This window comes from Nematostella vectensis, chromosome 1 (assembly GCF_932526225.1).
Source record: "Nematostella vectensis chromosome 1, jaNemVect1.1, whole genome shotgun sequence".
Classification (NCBI taxonomy): domain Eukaryota; kingdom Metazoa; phylum Cnidaria; class Anthozoa; order Actiniaria; family Edwardsiidae; genus Nematostella; species Nematostella vectensis.
The window spans coordinates 16,055,659-16,074,349 of NC_064034.1; the positions used below are offsets into that span (position 1 = coordinate 16,055,659).

The window sequence follows — 18,691 nt, forward strand, 5'->3', positions numbered from 1 at the left end:
CACACCACATGTGACATGCCCTCAGTCATCACAACCTCACTCCCCTTACCATGCATTTCTCAACCTTTAATTTTACACTCTATGCCTTTTTATATTTGTCTGCACACACCATAAAATAGCCCTCATTGAATAAGCGCATTACATAGCCACTCAAACCAGTGCCCCCTCTAAAATCTAATGCTAGAGGGACATAATATGTTAAAGTAAGCATTTGCGATAAGAACTTTTTGATGAATTAGCCCCCCCTACTCATCCTCAAAAATACCCAAACCTGAGTTCTATACATAAAATATACCAAGCATAGAAACTTACCTCCCAAATAAATAACCAAACCTAAATTCTATAGCCCAAGCATACAAAATCTTGCTATAAGGGAGCTTCAACTCTCAGATTTGCTTATAAAATTAAATCAATTTTATTCCATTTTTATAAAAAAGACAACAAACAAACTCTGTGCAATAGGCACTGAGATAAAAAATGCTCCTGAAGTATCACCAAATATAAATATTTATTTTCCATACAGTATGATATCTATGACTGCACAATCATACTCCTAGAATCTCCAAGGCCTAGTAATCAAACCTGGTACAAGAGGGGTAAAAAGAAGGGCATAATATGCTAAAATAAGCATTTGCGATAAGGACTTTTTGTCAAATTAGCCCCCCCCCCCCAAAAAAAAAAATACCAAAACCTGAGTTCTATACATAAAATATACCAAGTATAGAAACTTACCTCCCAAACAATTACTCAAACCTATATACCCCAAACATATAAATTCTTGATATCACTATAGTTTTAAAGGGGAGCTTCAACACTCAGACTTGCCCATCAAATCAAATTAATTATTTCCCTTTTTGTAAAAAAAAAAAGACTCTTTGTGCATATAATAGAGACTGGCAAGAAAAAAAAATAAGCCTGAAGTATCACCAAATATGAATAGATATTTTCCATATGATATCTGCTCTAGTGAAGCTTGGAGCCTCTGGTACCCAGGGTATGACTATACTCCCATTCTCCTATTATCTCCAAGGCCTAGTAATCAAACATGGTACAAGTTTACTTCATCTTCACAACCTGTGTCAGCACCCCCAATTAGACATACCATTACTCACCACCCCTTCGCCTTTACCATGCCTTTTCCTCACCCTAGTTTACACTTTATGCCTTTTTTCCATTTTTCTGCACACATAATGAAATACACCCTCAATGACTCTAACTTGGTGTTAGAACCTGTGTATTAAGCACGATTTGTGTCACAAAACTTCCTTTTTTTTAATAAAATGAATCATGATGAAAACAGAGCTGGATACAATGAAGTCCTTTGGGGATGGTTCTGATACTGAGGTATACATACACCCTTCATTGAATAAGCACATTACATAGCCCCTCAAAGAAGTGCCCCCTCTAGAATCCATTTATAAAAAAGACATAATGTGAGCATTTCTGGTGAGGACTTTTTTTTACAACGAGTAATAGCAAACTAATGCAGCAATGAATAATGGCTGCCATCACTGAGATTTACTGATCATAGCAAATCTATTTATTCCAGGATCAAATATAAACATTTAAACAGTACTTTCATGTAGTGTCTTTAAATTGCATACAATAAACAGTGACTCGCGGCCAATCTGTATACGATTTAGCTTCATTTTTTTTAGTGAGACTCGCTGCCATTCTGTATAAGATTCATTTTAGTTTCAATATCCCAGCTAAAATTTTTCTTGGAGTGTCTTCATTCCGAGTGCGAAAGCAAGATAAATCCAGGGAAATTTTGTGCATTTGTATGACTTGATTAAAGGTACAACTAGATAATTGGTGATTATTGTTATAGCCTGCTAGCAGTGGCTTACCCTTCCACGTTCATTACAGTACGATTCGGTGAAGTCGTAAAAATAACCCTGCAAATGAGGTCTGTTGCCGATGAGAAACAACACAAATAGGGTATATATGACGCACTGAGTCGGTGAAATCCCTGCTTAAACAGATAAGAAGAAATCACTGCTAGCAGAGAGTTAAAAAGCGGCGTTCAACATGATTATCCCGATTCAACGGAACCGCCATTTTGTTTTCCAACTCTGAGTTGAGGCGTGTCCGCGTGAGACTGGGCATATTAATACTCATCTCTGATTGGTTAATCAGATTGTTTATCAAATATAACCAAAAATGGTAATGTTCCGCACTGCCGAAAGTAACCATGCGTTCGAAGAATATGGATAAATCAAAACAATCATCCATTAGAGGTTATCTATGCTTGGCTCTGACCAAAATCTACGAAGCATTATGTATATACCATTGTTTAACGTTAGTCTCCTAACGTTACTATGCCAGAACTAGCTTCCGAAGCAAATACTGAAAATAAATAATAAATTAGCATCCTTCCGCTGGTGTAAATCGTAAACACAACTAGTACAATCATGATAAAAAAGTTGAGCAACGTTTCGGATCAATTGTCACCAGATAAATTCGCTCTTTCTCTCCCTCTCTCTGAGTTATCGTTATCTTCGCAGAGAATTTAAAATTAAACCGTATTTTCATATAACATCCATCCTACAAAACTTACCACAAGTAGTGCAGCTATTCATGACCAGAGAAAACTTGAGTTTTGCTGGTATGCTTTGTGAGAGAGTCCATATTAAAGAGAAAATTATGACAACTGATTTCGTTCCCCGTAAAGCCGGAAACTACCGATTTGCTTTCTTGGAAATATAAGCATAATCCGCAGGTAACCCATATCTACAAATATCATAATTTCAATGGCGCGTTTCCATCACGAAGATCAAGAAGCGTTCTTTTCTTATGAAAATTAACAAATCATTATTTTTTTGCAAATATCTACCCCCTTCTGATACGCACCGTCATTGTAAAGTAATAAAGTCTTGGATTTTATTTTTCGAATCTCGATAATGTCCATATTATCCTATACACGACCAGACTGCAATCCCAAAGTTTCGGCCAAAACAAGCTTGCCATCCACTTTCTGGTCTCTTTGGAATTTGCTAGGCAATTTAACTAAGCTACGGAAACATGCTACATACAGGAAAAAAGCTTGAAATTGTTCCAACACAAACGATCAGAGACATGACATTGTTATGAAGCAAGAAACAAAAATACAATCTTTTTTTTTGACTCCATACGATTAAAAAATGTTTGCCAAGTCAGGCCTCACCCGAGTCAGACGCGTACCCAGGATTGGCCGAGGGGGGGGGATGCGCAGTCATATGTATTATATGGAAAAAGCATAGTATTTGAAGATTTCTTAATAAGAAATGACCTACCTTTGGCCGCCAAGAGGGGGGTGCGCGCGCACCCTGCGCATCCCCCTGTGTACGAGCCTGGAGTTTCGAGTTTTGAAAAGGTATAGCTCAAGAAAACATCGTAACAAAAATAGGCAAACCTTTTCACATATCACGTTTATTGACAATTTCGTACCTGCAATCATATTCATTTTACCAATAAATCTCTGTACTTGATTAGGTTCGTTTTCCCAAACAAAAGGTTTTTCAATAAACAAATATACAGTGATAAAATTTATGGCAAAATACAAAACAAACTCAAGTACTATACTAATGTAGGACTCCAAAAGTGCTTTTGACCTTGCGTTAGCAGAATCAGAGAAATTGTTTTTTTTATAAAATTTAGAAAAAAAAATATTTTCCTCTCTTTATTTTCTTCGGAAAAATTCCGCCTGATACTCAGGTTAGATGTCCAAATGTTTTGCCAAGGCCGGTCAGGCATGTGTTTATTTCTCATTGGTATCGTTTTTCGAAGCGAACATCTACTAGTTACATCAAACGCAGTGTCTACTTGCACGGCTTTCGGTAAAGAAGGGAAAAAAACGAGGTGTCTAACTCCACGCTTCGTTCATATTTTGCCGAGCATTTGCGGGCCGCTTGTTGCATTGCTTTTCAGGCTAAAAATCGTCGCTTGGCTGTTCTAAATAATCGTGGAGGTGTTTTAAAGCCAGAAACTTGTTATTTAGGCTAAAAATCGAGAAAACTGGAGACAGCCGTGCAGCTAGTTATTTTCCCTCCTTTGCCGGAAGCCGTGCAAGTAGACACAGCGTATATCAAAGGCGCTGGACGTCGTAGAAGCTGCTTATTACAACAGACATCATTAGTCGTAGCTATAAAATTTTTAGACAGACCAGGCGCCGAATATTCGAGAAATTTGTCTGTGAGTGCACAAAGAATATTTGGGATTGTTTGCGGTACTTCCCCCGAGTTGTTGATTGAGTGAGCTTATCAAATAATGGCAATTGTGTTCAAGCAGCGGTTTGTCTATTTAGACGAAAAAGCCTGTAGTAAATTGGTGATGTGAATATCCTGATGTAATTTAGTGATGTGTGGATCTGCAGTAATATACTTAAATCGTAAATCTCCTGAGCCGTGAACTATCTTTGCGGTTCAAATCATTTAGCATAAAGTTACCCTCACTGGGGTTCGTCGTTACTAAAATTATTACCTTTGCATATAACACTGATGTAGTTTTGTTTTACATAAATGCTGTTTATAATTTGATTTTGGCATTTGATTGTGCCACCACGCGAGTCAATGGAAAATTGACAGCCGACGTATTTTGACAGTGGCCTGAAAAGGGGCGGCAGGCGTCGCGTCTAGTATTTGTGTCAGGCGTACTTTTATTTTTCCTCTCCGACTTTTGAAAAATAAAATCGCCAGATACTCAGGCTAAAAATTTCCACGTTATGGATACATGTTTACTACGTTTTCGCTGGCCGCCATCTTGAAAACGAGGCCTAGAATATCTTTGGTTTACCGCGCGCTCTCCCCAGGCTCTTTTAGACCATTTAGAAAAACGACAGCTATTGGTTGATATGTGCACCCCACCCCCACCCCCACAATATTCCATGGTCCGTCCTAAGTAGGGTTTCCCCTCCGCTTTGTTATACACGGTTTGGTACATATGCGAGGAAAGGTCCCCCTAGAGACAGCTTTTGGCCATGCATACGAATCAAGTATAGAGGTATCCAGGAGCGTACACCCAACTTGGCGGCCAAAAATTGGGCCATTTCTTATAAAAAATCTTCAAATATTGTGCATTTTCCATATGATACGTATGACTATGCACCTCACCCCCACCCCCCACCCCCCTCGGCCAGTCCCGGTAACGCGCTTGGTAGCCCTACTAAGTTTGAAGGACCTCGATCCATGAAGGTTTTTTCCATTACGTTTCTGATAACACTCGAACAGGCTGAGCCTGTCCAGAATTTGAACTTTTCGTCTATGCACGAAAATTATACTTTTTCAGGAATAGAAAGAAAAGCTGCCTCTAAGCACGCCAATGCAAGTATTCCGCCATCCTGCTTGGTGACTTCCCCTTTAGAGTTAGCCCTCCTTGCTAGGGACAGAATTTCCCATGTGAACCCGACGCTATCTTTGTCCCTGCTAGGGACAGAATTTCCCATGTGAACCCGACGCTATCTTTGTCCCTGCTAGGGACAGAATTTCCCATGTAAACCCGATGCTATCTTTGTCCCTTCTATGTGGTAAGACATCCAATCTTCATGTGAACAAAGCCTTACTCTACTTTCCATTTCTTTTAGTTGGATACACCTATTCCAATTAAGGTTGTCAGTGCAAATGGCAAATGGAGATTGGCAAATGGCAGTTCTACGACCGAAAGTAACCATGCGTTCGAAGAATATGGATAAATCAAAACAATCATCCATTAGAGGTTACCTATGCTTGGCTCTGACCAAAATCTACGAAGCATTATGTATATACCATTGTTTAACGTTAGTCTCCTAACGTTACTATGCCAGAACTAGCTTCCGAAGCAAATACTGAAAATAAATAATAAATTAGCATCTTTCCGCTGGTGTAAATCGTAAACACAACTAGTACAATCATGATAAAAAAGTTGAGCAACGTTTTGGATCAATTGTCACCAGATAAATTCGCTCTTTCTCTCCCTCTCTCTGAGTTATCGTTATATTCGCAGAGAATTTAAAATTAAACCGTATTTTCATATAACATCCATCCTACAAAACTTACCACAAGTAGTGCAGCTATTCATGACCAGAGAAAACTTGAGTTTTTGCTGGTATGCTTTGTGAGAGAGTCCATATTAAAGAGAAAATTATGACAACTGATTTCGTTCCCCGTAAAGCCGGAAACTACCGATTTGCTTTCTTGGAAGTATTAGCATAATCCGCAGGTAACCCATATCTACAAATATCATAATTTCAATGGCGCGCTTCCTTCACGAAGATCAAGAAGCGTTCTTTTCTTATGAAAATTAACAAATCATTATTTTTTTGCAAATATCTACCCCCTTCTGATATGCACCGTCATTGTAAAGTAATAAAGTCTTGGATTTTATTTTTCGAATCTCGATAATGTCCATATTATCCTATACACGACCAGACTGCAATCCCAAAGTTTCGGCCAAAACAAGCTTGCCATCCACTTTCTGGTCTCTTTGGAATTTGCTAGGCAATTTAACTAAGCTACGGAAACATGCTACATACAGGAAAAAAGCTTGAAATTGTTCCAACACAAACGACCAGAGACATGACATTGTTATGAAGCAAGAAACAAAAATACAATCTTTTTTTTTTACTCCATACGATTAAGAAATGTTTGCCATGTCAGGCCTCACCCGAGTCAGACGCGTACCCAGGATTGGCCGAGGAGGGGGGGGGGGGGGGGGGGGATGCGCAGTCATATGTATTATATGGAAAAAGCATAGTATTTGAAGATTTCTTAATAAGAAATGACCCACTCATTGACCACCAAAGGGGGAGGGGGGGGGGGGGTGCGCGCGCACCCTGCGCATCCCCCTGTGTACGAGCCTGGAGTTTCGAGTTTTGAAAAGGTATAGCTCAAGAAAACATCGTAACAAAAATAGGCAAACCTTTTCACATCACGTTTATTGACAATTTGGTACCTGCAATCATATTCATTTTACCACATAAATCTCTGTACTTGATTAGGTTCGTTTTCCCAAACAAAAGGTTTTTCAATAAACAAATATACAGTGATAAAATTTATGGCAAAATACAAAACAAACTCAAGTACTATACTAATGTAGGATGCAAGAGGTGAATGTATTCTACAGAAAATATATGGAATAATGAAGTAACGGAACTCAAATAATTTTTGAGGCACAGTAGCAAGAGTGACGCAAATCCAGAACAATAACTGCCAAATGCTTTGCTGTTTCTTTGATAATATTGCTGTTAGAGAAAAACCTGTATATGCATACACAGGAATAGCTAGATATCTTGCCAACCAATGACGGGCATAGAATTTGCGCCAGACATAAAACGGGTAATGTCGATTGTCTGCTAGTAGATATTTGTGAACATATGTAAAGTGATAAACCAAAAAAGCCATGCAAAATAACACCAAAATACATTTCAGTAACTTCAAAGGCCTTTGTACTAAAGTTTTTAGGAAATTTAGAAAGTCTATGATATTACTTGGAAGTATAAGTAAGGGGATACTGAAAAATAAAGTGAATGCCAAAAAGTAGAAAAGCTGTGGGAAATTCAAGCATGCCTCATGGCTACTTCTATCGCCTACAACAATACCCTTATTCGCAATTATGAAGCCCCCAAATCCCAATACGACTAGGCCATAAGTCCAAAGTACAAAACACATAGAAATACAGTGCTTGAAGAATAATTGAACATACAGAATGATCTCTCTAGGTAAGCTTTGAGATTTTTGGTTCTTAAGTTCTCTGTATTGCTCAAGTTTTTTCAGGGCCACTGTTCCAGCAGAAAATACCACCCATATCACATTGGTTTGTCTAAACATGATTGCCGCTATGCCAGAAAGTGCTGCAGCCACATGGCTCTGTTTAAGACTCATCAGATACATCAGTAACACAAAACAAGTGGAGCCTGAATCAGTGTAGTAGAGAAATGTGAAGAAGTAAAGAACTGGGAAGGTGCTGAGAACCAGTGCAGTGATGGTGGACTTGGTCTTAAGAACATCTTCTGTGTAAGTGTTCTCTTTCTTGTCTTTATTCTGGGGAAAAAATGCACATGCATTTTGAGGTAATCAGTTGTGGGACAAAGCCAGAATTTCAAAAAGGGCTTCTTATAAAAAAAATTTCTTGTATCAAGTTAATTCCTTTTATAATAATAATAGTAATGATCCACTCATTTGCAGTAAAGCCTGAATTACATGTGGTAGTCATAACATAACACTTAATTACTTTTACAAGGAAACATATAAATAATAATTCAATTTTACTTGGCCATAACAAAATTGGCCAGCCTCTTAGTAGAATCGTTCATGGGATCTAACCGTTGGCTTCCTCATCTGAGGGAATAGCCATGACTGGTTACGGAGCTCTCAGAAATTAGGTATTCTTTTACATATATACTGACTACATCTCTTCAAGTTTAAAAGACAAGGTGCTGTATATCATAAATAAAAACCTAATTTTTTTACAGAGGCAGAAAATTTTGATTTTAAAAAATTGCCCAATATATAAGAAACTGCTTAAAAAATGTTGGAATTTTAATATAGATTTGCTGAGGATTTTGCAGCAATGCAAACAAAAGTATTGAATTTGAAATGAAAAAAATTACTGTGATATTAAAGCAGCAGTTATAGTTTGCTCAGAAGCTGCTGTGTCATGCATGCCTCCCTCACCCATTTTGACAGACTTGAAAAAATCTAGGTTCTACAACACATAGGTTTTTACTGCAAATGATATTAGGGGAATTAGTAAACCCTAGTCCCCATTCATTTCTTGTAAAAACTCAGTTTTAAAGCAGGGGTTCTTGACATGGACAAGAGAGTATCATTTTATGCCTCTAAATCTCTTCTCTTATTCTCATTTTCACAAATAAAACAAGTTTTAAACTGTGGTTGAAAACAACAATTTGGATTGACCTTAAAAAAACAACTGCAGCACCAGCAGTATCAATAAAAGAGTTAAACCACTAAGAGGATCTACATTCAGGAAATTGTTTTTATTAATAGCAATTAGTACTGAACAACCTTAGGCTGAATTCGACATTTAAAATCCAGTTTGCACAGAAAACCAAAAAAAGATCAAATGACATATCAACTGTGTATTTTGTGTCTTTTACAATCACTCCAAGCTTTCCCTTTTCAGAAAATAATTAATTGGAAGTAGCTGCTATAACTCTGAAGCAAAGGTTACTTGGTTCAGATAATAATATTAGAACAATGTCTTTCATACAGCATTTATAGCTTTTCTTAAATCAAATTTTGCAATGCAGGTATTATATTGGTAGATAATAATCAAAATTTCACATTAGCTATACTGGTTTTCACAGAAAGGTAAGGTACACTACCTAACAGAGCAAACAAAAATAGTGACCTATTAGCATTTGATAATCTGTTTAGCATCAATCAACTATTTCAGTTGGAAGTGACCCATCATCTAATGTTGCTTTTCTCAGGTTATCAGCACTAAACATTCACATCACCTTTGATCAATACTCAAAACTAATAGAAAAAAGCAAAATTAAAAGCAAATATCATAAGCTATAGGTAAGTAAATGAATGTTAAACAGTTTAAAGTGAAAAAGCATGGAAATAGAAGCTGAAGGTTTTCTAAAACATAATTTGGTGACATGTACAAGCACAAACCTGTCAACTAAACATTATGGAGGGATCATGTTACTAGAATTTTGACCTAGAGGAAGAAAACAATCTTAAACACACTCTAGTGTGTGTCTGCAGATCTGGGTGTGCTGTCATACAACCTTTTGAAGGTAAGGAAATCTGTTTTATAATTCTATCACAAATATAAGTGGTAAAGCATCCAAAAATGGGAATTAAGCAAGTTTAATTACTGCTTCCAACTTGAAAGTGCTTTTTAGAGTTCTTTTGTAATTAATAGCAAGAGTGAATAATATTTTACAGCATTATGCAGGGCAAAAATGATTTCACAATGCCATGGTTAATTGTTATGTCAGATTGAAAAGTCATTTATAAATAGATGTACCTCAGATATAAATTTTAATTATTTTGCTTCATCTTGGCTAATTAGAACACCTAGCTTTTTAAAACAGTTTTAGAACACATTATAATGGCTTTGCAGAGGAGAAAATAAACATCTACAATAACAAAGACAATAGAACTTGTGTAACACAGAAATACAATCATAAACAATTAGTGTGCATTAGCACCAATTCAGAGGTTAAAAGTAATTTACATGACTCCTAGTGCATATTTAACAATTATACCATTTCCTTTGAGCTGGATAGTGGCAAATATCTACCGAGAGCCAAAGGCTCTAGGTAGATATTTTTTAAGCCACTATCCGCTGAATTGGAAATGGTATAATTGTTTTAGAATATAAAACGATCTTCAGAGCAATTTTCTTTTCAGAAACACTTGCAAATCGGCTGTTACACCCGCCATTTGCTTGATTTCGGGGCGCATTTTATCTAGAGTTTCTCAACAAATCAAATTGCTTGTTCTTGCGAGGTTCCCGAGTTTTATATACTAAAAAAAGTATATTTTTGCAAAAAGTGGGGGATACTTAGCCCAAACCAGAGAATTTCTAGCATTCATACCTCCCTTTTTGGTTAAAATAGTTTGAGAGAAGAGTCACTACAGTAGACACAGTTGGTGAAATCTACCCCCCTCCCCACCACCAACAAGCCACTGAATATACCTACCGGAAAGGACTTTCTTGAATTCTGCAAATTCAATTGTATTAGAACTTCTCGCAATAGCCAAGCATTCCCAATGACAAAGAAAACGTTGGTAAAACGTAACCAGAGCACAGAACAGACATCAATAAGTTCAGTGGATGAGAAAAATGCTGCCACGCGTAGAATTGCGAGTGAAACCAGGTACAGTCCTGGAAGCGTTGTTATTTTAGGATCCCATTCAGAAAACTTGTACTCGCAGTATTGCTGAGCTTGTGGAATATGGAATATTTCATCTAGATACGGCTGTGACTGCTTAAAGTCAATCAATAGCAAGATCCCGACAGAAATAGCTAGTAATGTAGCGAGACCAGTGAAGAACAACGAGTCGGCCATTTTCACTATGGATTCTGTTTGATTCCAGTCCCCGCTTATCGTACTCGAAAGCGCGCAAAGAGTAATGGGTATTTTGGGAAGAGGAGGAGTTACTCGTCGGCTTCCGTCTACCTATCCCTGTTAGGTTAAAAAGCGGAATGCGGCATAGACCCTCTGGTTTTCAGGCTGGATTGAAGTTAAAAAGGCAAGATATAGTGGGAATTCAATCACCCTTTTCCATCGCCTTTAAAAGAAAAACAACAGTTACTTCTCGAAGCCTTTGATGCAAAGGGCAGTAAAAAGGTACTCTGCTTTTAAAACAGGCTATCCGTTCTATGATTTATATTTACCTGATTATCTTTCAGCAGGAAAACATAAACACGTTAACATCTTGCTGTAGTGTAGATACGATCAGGAAGTCGTATTCTCATGCCTCTTTTACGATAGAAAAGTTTTCAGTAATTTGAGATACATGCGATATTGGTTTTTTTCAACAACGCAAAAGGCCGACCGAACCTTAAAACTACTGCATATGCGATCCAAGGTTTTAACAGATACTCTCGCCAAATTATTACACGCCCTCCAGTAAAAACAGTAAACAAGTAATAAACGAAAGCATACGCTTTTGATGTCATCATTCCAAAATGTTTAGCTTATGTTTATCAGATAAAGGAAGAAAGGGCGAAGTACCTTGTTATGTGTATTGATTTCTGTTTCATATTTCTGTTTGAAAGCAGCACGAGACAACAGCCATTACTGGATGATAAAACCCGAGTTTGTTTTTGCACCATTTTGTTATCCATTCATTGGTAACATTTGATCCATTGATTATTGTTTTTCGAAACTATCCTTGACCATTACTTATGCAAATTGGTAACTTTGACACACTGACTTTTTATCGAAACTTTACTAAAAATAACAACACAAAGCATTCAGAACTTGACTCAGCTTAGTGTCAGCTGGTTTCAAAATTTATTTGCAAATAGAATAGAAAGACTAGAAGGATCCAGAAACTAGCGGTACTATATAAGTATCTACACATGGCTCGTACGAAACGCTCGCACTTTGCTCGAGCCTCAAAGCGACGCATTCCTCACAGCGCATTCCTAACAATGAACAAAAGCCCATTTTACACCCCGAAAAATGGACCGACCATTTGATATTGACCAGGAGGCAACAGAGTTTTTTCCTAATCCTTTTTTTAACTATTCGCGGCCGGTACGGTTGGCTTGCTCAAGTTTTTATCGAAATGTTTGAATATTTTAAACCTTCACTTAAAAACAACAGGCAAGCCCCGTGAAATAAGTTGTTAGCCAGGCGCGTGCCCAAAATTGCTTGAGGGTGTGTGCAGTCGTTTAGGTAATGGAATAATATTTGAAGATTCCTTAGTAAGATATGACCCACATTTTGGCCGCCAAGGGGGGGGATGCGCGCACCTGTGAGCAACTGATAATCAAAACTGGCGGAGGGCTAAAAAAGTCAATCAATCAAACAAACAAACAAACAACAAACAACTGGCAGTGTTTCTCGCTCCGTCTAAGAAAAAAATGTTTAGATATTTAAAACCTTCCCATAAAAACAACAACCGACCTTCGTGAAATAAATCGGGCGATCAAACTGCGTTAAAAAAATCCGAGTTATCCTAATAACGATAGCAATTAATAAAATTACTTTTGGAGATTATTTGCGTGCCGCTTGACACGGCAAAAAGATAATCCTTGATCACAAGTTTTTTTATAATCCAAAGTTTTTAATATGGATAAGCGCAAATTAAGTGATAGTAGGAATCTATCCATATACCGAATAAGGACACACCTATAGCAGACCACAAAGAGGGACTGGAATTGAGATCACTTTTTAAACAAGGGATTGAAAGACCAGACTTTAAAACCGATACTGGTCGTTTGTGATAAAACATTCTATCTCAAATTACCCATTATTCTGTCAGCGTCTCAGAAGAGTTTAATAGAGTTTTTAGGGCAATAATGAACCGTGTGTGCGTTGTCTGCGATAAGGGTCCTCTCTCGAGCCTTCACAAGTAACACGAGAAGAAGAGGCTTAATTAAACTCACGCTGAATCACACACCTATAGCGTGAAATATTTTATGGGGACTTTCAGGTTTATCACGCGAAAGGAGCGAGATTACGAGAGCTAATTTTGTTAATAAAGCCTGAGCCACACGCAAAATCTCTGCTAATGGCTATATCATGAAAATGCGCGCGCGATCTCTACATCTTTGTGATACAATACCCTGTGCTTAACAATCACATTCTTAGACGATGTAGAAATACCGTCTTTAAAGAACAGTGAAAAATAGCTAGTTTATCTTTCGTTCAGCTCTTGACAATGATTGTGATGGTTGAGATTTACCTGTCTGTTTAGAGTCACGCAAAATGCGCATAGCAACCGGCTCGGGCAAGGTCAGTACGCGCCATATGTCCATTCAAAATACAGCCGCGGAGAAATAAACTGCAAAGTATTGAATTATGTGGTACTTATCCCCTAAAGGATATACCAAATAGCGTTATTTAACGTGTTTATAAAGCTTCCATAAGGTACGATTACTTTTATCCTTCACGAAAACCCTAAAGGTGTAGTCTAATTACGGTTTAATCATCACTTAGTAAAAGATAGTGCGTATAACGATCGTATTTCAGGTCGTCACGAAACCTCGCGCGCCTATAAGTCACACGCGCTAGTAGCTACCAACAGTCACTCCTCACTGCGACCCTCAACACAGACAATATAACGGTAAGGTAAGGATGGCTAGCAAACAAGCTTGGGAATTGATGCACTAAACGACACACACATCGAGCTCACATAAAATTTCAAAGTACGCATGCATTTTTTCGGCTTTCATAGCTAAAGGCGGCATTGTTTTCTGTAGTAATTTGCTATAGGCAGTGAGGTCGGATCCGCGAGGTTTTGCCTAGAAATCGTCTGGAATTCTTGTACATATTGTAGCCAAGTTTGTGGTATAATTACGTTGCTCAGAGAACTAACAAAAAGAAGACGAACCCCTCAGATGCTAGCTAGATCTACCATTAGTAGTAAGTTCTCAACGTGGGGCGCAGTGCAGCTAAAAAAACTAAATGTTATTTACAGGCATAACGTGTACATTAACCAATTAGAAAAATTATGATTACGTCTATTCATACAAGCACACGAACTGACTAGAACGCATATTACGAAATAATCGAAAAGGTCTGTTTTTGTTGGAATTCTCCGGGCAGGTGTTCTTGGTTAAGAAAGCTTTTCGGCGCAAAAACATTGGTCACCTTTAGCTTTGTTAGAATATTTCTTTAAAAGAGCCTGATAGAGTGCTGTTCGCTGTTCACGAGTTGAACTTTATCTTGAGCACTAAAACATCTTCAACCTTGGGAGTTGCGCAACATATTGTATTTCTTTTGGGGGGATTTTGTTTTCTACCTGTGGAATCTTTCAGAAGGCGGGAAAGGGGGTAAAAAGGAAGGCTTTCCCTAGCGATCGTCCGATAATCCACGAGGATTTAGAGTATCTCACGGAGCTCGGTAACCTAAATCCCCAGGATAGTTGTCAAAATGATTAGCCTTTCTAGTGATTTGAGTGTGACCTGATAAGACATGAAATTAGACATTAAAGATGATCAAAAGTAGTCCTATGAAGATTGACTAACGAAATAGGGGGTTAATGAGTTTTACTTATCGTTTTGTCTGACGGGGAAATCTTCTTTTATATCTTTCTTTCAGTAATATAAGCGTTTATAAGTATCTCAACATGGCGGACATGGATATGTTAGCAGATCATTTGCCCGACTCTCACTGGCAGCGTAGTAAAGGCGAGGAAAGCGGTAAGAGATTACCTCTGCTTGTTCTGGGCTGCGTCCATCTTTTATACGAACGACATTTTAGCGTTGAACGAAACAGGATGTTCAAAGAGCTGAGCCCTAACGCTTGTCAGTCATGCGGAATCCTAGTAAAAAAATGCATCGCACCACCCATTAAATATGAGTTGAATTTATTTTAGAAAACAAAGTTTATTAAAGAGTTAAAGGATTAAGATAAAGTCGGTATATTTACCCCTTGACATAGGGCATATAACAGGTTAAGGTTTATTTTCCTCTTGAGAGGTAAAATACATGTGTCTACATCCCATTAAATATATGAGACCATATTTCCTCCTTGGAAGATATGAGTTGACATACCCCCTTGAGGGGAAAAGGTGTCAAGCAGCTATACTAACGGTCATTTAATCACCTTTGATAACATTCGCGAGAATCCATGTCTGTCCATGTATGATGTGTAAACTGTACATGTTTTTATCCCTCACTAAAATATCGTCCCACTATTGAAAAAAAAATAGCCAAGATGACACTGTATTGGTGTGGCCATTATGACCGACTTGATCAATCATATATATTTTCTATCAAGATCGAGAAGGGGGGCTTGCTTAGTGTCTTCAGCGATGGTGAAAGTGAAGAGTTGTTCCCCTCTTAAGTGCTCTTTTTAGAGAAATTCTGAATAGTACAGTGTTGGTGGTCTGAAAGTACATGAGGTTTCACTGTATAACGGACACATTTATGTTCTGAGGGTGTCCGTTATATGGTGGGTCCACTGTATAACCCACACATTTTTGTTCTGAGGGTGTCCGTTATATGGAGGTTTCACTATGTATAACGGACACATTTTTGTTCTGAAGTTGTCCGTTATATGGAGGGTCCACTGTATAACGGACACATTTTTGTTCTGAGGGTGTCCGTTATATGGAGGTTTCACTGTATAACGGACACATTTTTGTTCTGAGGGTGTCCGTTATATGGAGGTTTCACTGTATAACGGACACATTTTTGTTCTGAGGGTGTCCGTTATATGGAGGTTACACTGTATAACGGACACATTTTTTTTCTGAGGGTGTCCGTTATATGGAGGTTTCACTGTATAACGGACATATTTTTGATTTGGAGTGTTCGTTATATCGGGGTCATAAGCCTAACTTTCTTGTGATTGTTTTCATAGACTTCAAGTCCTACAGGCTAGCGCGGCATGTCGATAAAGGTTCCGGTGCGTTTCTGTATTTAGCACAGCAACTTGAGGGAGATGACAACATCTATCAACTGAACATCACCGATACGAAAGGAGGAGACCCTTTAAGGGATCTAAATATCGCACAACTCAAAGTCAAGGATGGCAACACAATCATAGGAATCTTATGCGATAACGGTGAATGTATGCTCAGAAAGGAATGATCGGAACCGTGCTACATTGGACTGGGATTTGGATTGTATGGTTATGCAGATAAATTAATGGTACACTGAAAAGAGAGACGCGTAGGATTTAGGGATTATCTCATCGTACTGAACTGGAGAAAGAACGCTAGTTTGTTTTTGGGCGCAAAAATGGGGAAGCCACTGCTGGAAAATGGAAGCCATTTGAAGGATGAAAGCCATTTAAGTATTGGAAAGCAATCAACATCGTGCGGCACTTATTGTTCTTAGCTCCTTGTATCCAATCAGCAGCGGTTATGAAGTGGGTAGCCACGGAATGCCTAGACCAGCGAATGGGCCTCCGCATTCTTACGCCGAGGGATTATATCTCTTCTAATGACTGGTAAATACTACCGAGTGCACGAGAGCCTTTTTAAAGGTGTAACTTTCCAGCGTGTGTCTTATCTTAGTAATCAAGTAGCTTATACGATAAAAATAAAAGTCAATAAAAACCCAGAAACCCGCGTTTAGATGGCAACCGTAGATATATTTTTTTTATTTGTTATCTATTTTCTAATGAGAAAAGTTGGATTCGCCAACAAATGACCCAAGAATATATTATATACGTTTGTGACGACTTCCGCTGTGTGTGAAAATCAAACAAAAGACGTGGTAGCATTATTGGTTTATACAAAAAGATCGCGAAAAGCGGAATTGGTGCTTGAGCTTGTAGTACTTGTATAACATGCATGCTATTTTCCGTGCCTATTCAGCAAAGTTCATTAGTCACTTCCTCAGGATGGATGGTGTAACGCAATAATTATGCGGGCTTCATTACTGACCCGTCACATAACAAATAATCTCATAAAAACAGTCGCGCTTGATAGTCGTCCCCTGATAGCACTTTGGGTGTGGTCAACAGCAATTCTTTCGCCTTAAAAAGATAGCACACCAGGCTGTTAGGTGTGGCGAAGTAACTTCTAATTCTAAGCACTAAAAACAAACTCATTTTCAGACGCCACCACCATCAAGCACATCTTTTTTCTGACTAAAATCATGTCCAGTTGTTATTAGGATGTGATGATCCACTAGTGTGAGACCCTTTTAAGGATAGCAGAAACGGGAAAATTATGAACACCCCCTATTCCCTTAAAGGGATTAAAGCTTTTGGAGCGCCCATAAAGACTACTAGATCTTCGAACATGCTGACGGCTGATATGACGTCCTGAGGGAGGGTCTGCTGGACAAATTGAGATGTTGTATTTATGCTATATGTCAGGAGCGGTTTATTTGATCTTTAGCGAAGTGCTAAGGTTACTAAAACCTCCTTTATTTGCGTTCAAAAACATGTAAAAAAATCATATATAGAAAAAATTTACGCGACTCGGCCACTATGCAAGATCAAATGATTAAACAACTTATGTAACACTAAACACCATATTTGATATTTGGCGATTTGGTCGTTAGTCTCGCGCCGATTACCCGAGTACAATCCTGTGTGTGTGTGTGTGTGTGTGTGTGTGTGTGGTCGGTCTTTAGGGGGTAAAAGTGAAGGGTGCTTGTCGGAAAATACCCCTAAAACTAAAAATACCTTCACACCAAAAATTGCTACACTAGAATATATCCCAAGAGCAAAATGTATCTCTGAAAAAAATTTTTTTCTCAAATAAACGTCGCCCGATTTAGACTCCTAAAATCTACGACGAGCATGGGATCGAACCCCCCGGGGTCTCAATTCATAGAGGTATTGAAAGCTTCACTTACGAAAAACTGAATAAAAGCTTTTTGTTGTTAACTAAAAATTCTGCCAACCCAGTTCCACCACGAACGGGGACTTCTAGCCAAAAATTGGATCTTGTAGCCGCAACTGGTCGCTCAAAAGAGGTTAAAACTACAGTTTTTGGGTGACCAATATTTTGGGACTTGGAAAAGTGGCCTTTTAAAAGAGGGTCTATAAGCAACGAATACTAGTAATGAATTACAGCGAGACATAACGGTTATATCCGACTAGAGATACACTGCTTAACAAAGCCACGATGATCATGGCAGCGTATCGGATCAAAATACCCCCAGACCTGCCCGCTGTCAAACCGCACGAAACAGAAAACTCTAGCGCGGGCCAACACATATTATTCATCAGGCATTATTTTAACTGAGATAGGAATGCTAGAGTTGTGGGAAATTTTAGCTTAAGGGCAGCTAAGGTCAAACCTACGGCACATATCATAATTATGGCATGTTTTGAAATGGAATACATTTAATTGTTTTACAGGTTTTCTTAATATGTTGTCGCGTTGGTGAGTCATAAGCTTCTGTACCTCACTTCCGGGCTTACGACAAAACCAAAAAATAACTAAAGAAAAGAATTATTGCTGTAGAACGACCGTATCGAAGAAAAACAGAGCGTTAAAAGCGCTTATACGTCCTTCCTATTTAGCGCTATTCTGGTGATGTTATCTGTGTTGATCGGCATGCATGGAGCGCGCATGGCGTTATTCTCTAGCAAGTGGGACGGGAAATTTTACAT

At 38.3% G+C, this 18,691-nt stretch overlaps 3 protein-coding genes and 1 long non-coding RNA gene across 11 annotated transcripts in view; 1 reads left to right on the top strand and 3 right to left on the bottom strand.

Moving 5' to 3' along the window:
- The window catches only part of LOC5511133, a 24,374-nt gene extending 21,716 nt beyond the window's left edge, over window positions 1–2,658 (bottom strand). Inside the window, exon 1 of the mRNA XM_048728999.1 lies at window positions 2,561–2,658. The gene's annotated coding sequence lies outside the window, so the exon portion shown is untranslated. The remainder of the gene's footprint in view (window positions 1–2,560) is intronic.
- On the bottom strand, window positions 1,181–11,112 carry LOC5511131 (putative Dol-P-Glc:Glc(2)Man(9)GlcNAc(2)-PP-Dol alpha-1,2-glucosyltransferase). 2 transcript variants are annotated; one of them, XM_048729040.1, is made up of 3 exons: window positions 10,634–11,112; window positions 7,047–7,994; window positions 1,181–3,568 (listed from the first exon to the last, which is right to left on the bottom strand). In XM_048729040.1, the coding sequence occupies exons 1-3, from the start codon at window positions 11,000–11,002 to the stop codon at window positions 3,272–3,274; spliced, it is 1,614 nt and encodes a 537-aa protein (XP_048584997.1). In that variant the 5' UTR covers window positions 11,003–11,112; the 3' UTR covers window positions 1,181–3,271. The 2 variants fall into 2 exon arrangements, with proteins under 2 accessions (XP_048584997.1, XP_032236244.2); XM_032380353.2 differs by lacking the exon at window positions 1,181–3,568 and having other exon boundaries at window positions 6,875–7,994.
- Window positions 4,714–6,646, bottom strand: LOC125567962. The gene is made up of 2 exons (XR_007311942.1): window positions 6,012–6,646; window positions 4,714–5,800 (listed from the first exon to the last, which is right to left on the bottom strand). It is a non-coding gene; the product is annotated as an uncharacterized LOC125567962 (long non-coding RNA).
- LOC116617568 lies at window positions 9,449–16,702 on the top strand. 7 transcript variants are annotated; one of them, XR_007311936.1, is made up of 4 exons: window positions 9,449–9,721; window positions 13,640–13,738; window positions 14,711–14,811; window positions 15,977–16,702. XR_007311936.1 is itself a non-coding variant. In XM_032380355.2 (3 exons), exons 1-3 carry the CDS (start codon window positions 11,265–11,267, stop codon window positions 16,204–16,206), a joined length of 351 nt encoding a protein of 116 aa, XP_032236246.1. In that variant the 5' UTR covers window positions 11,124–11,264; the 3' UTR covers window positions 16,207–16,702. The 7 variants fall into 7 exon arrangements, 1 of the variants encoding a protein (XP_032236246.1); XR_007311931.1 differs by having other exon boundaries at window positions 9,460–9,721; window positions 13,640–13,733; XR_007311937.1 differs by lacking the exon at window positions 9,449–9,721 and adding an exon at window positions 11,136–11,284.
- The last annotated feature ends 1,989 nt before the right edge of the window (window positions 16,703–18,691 follow it).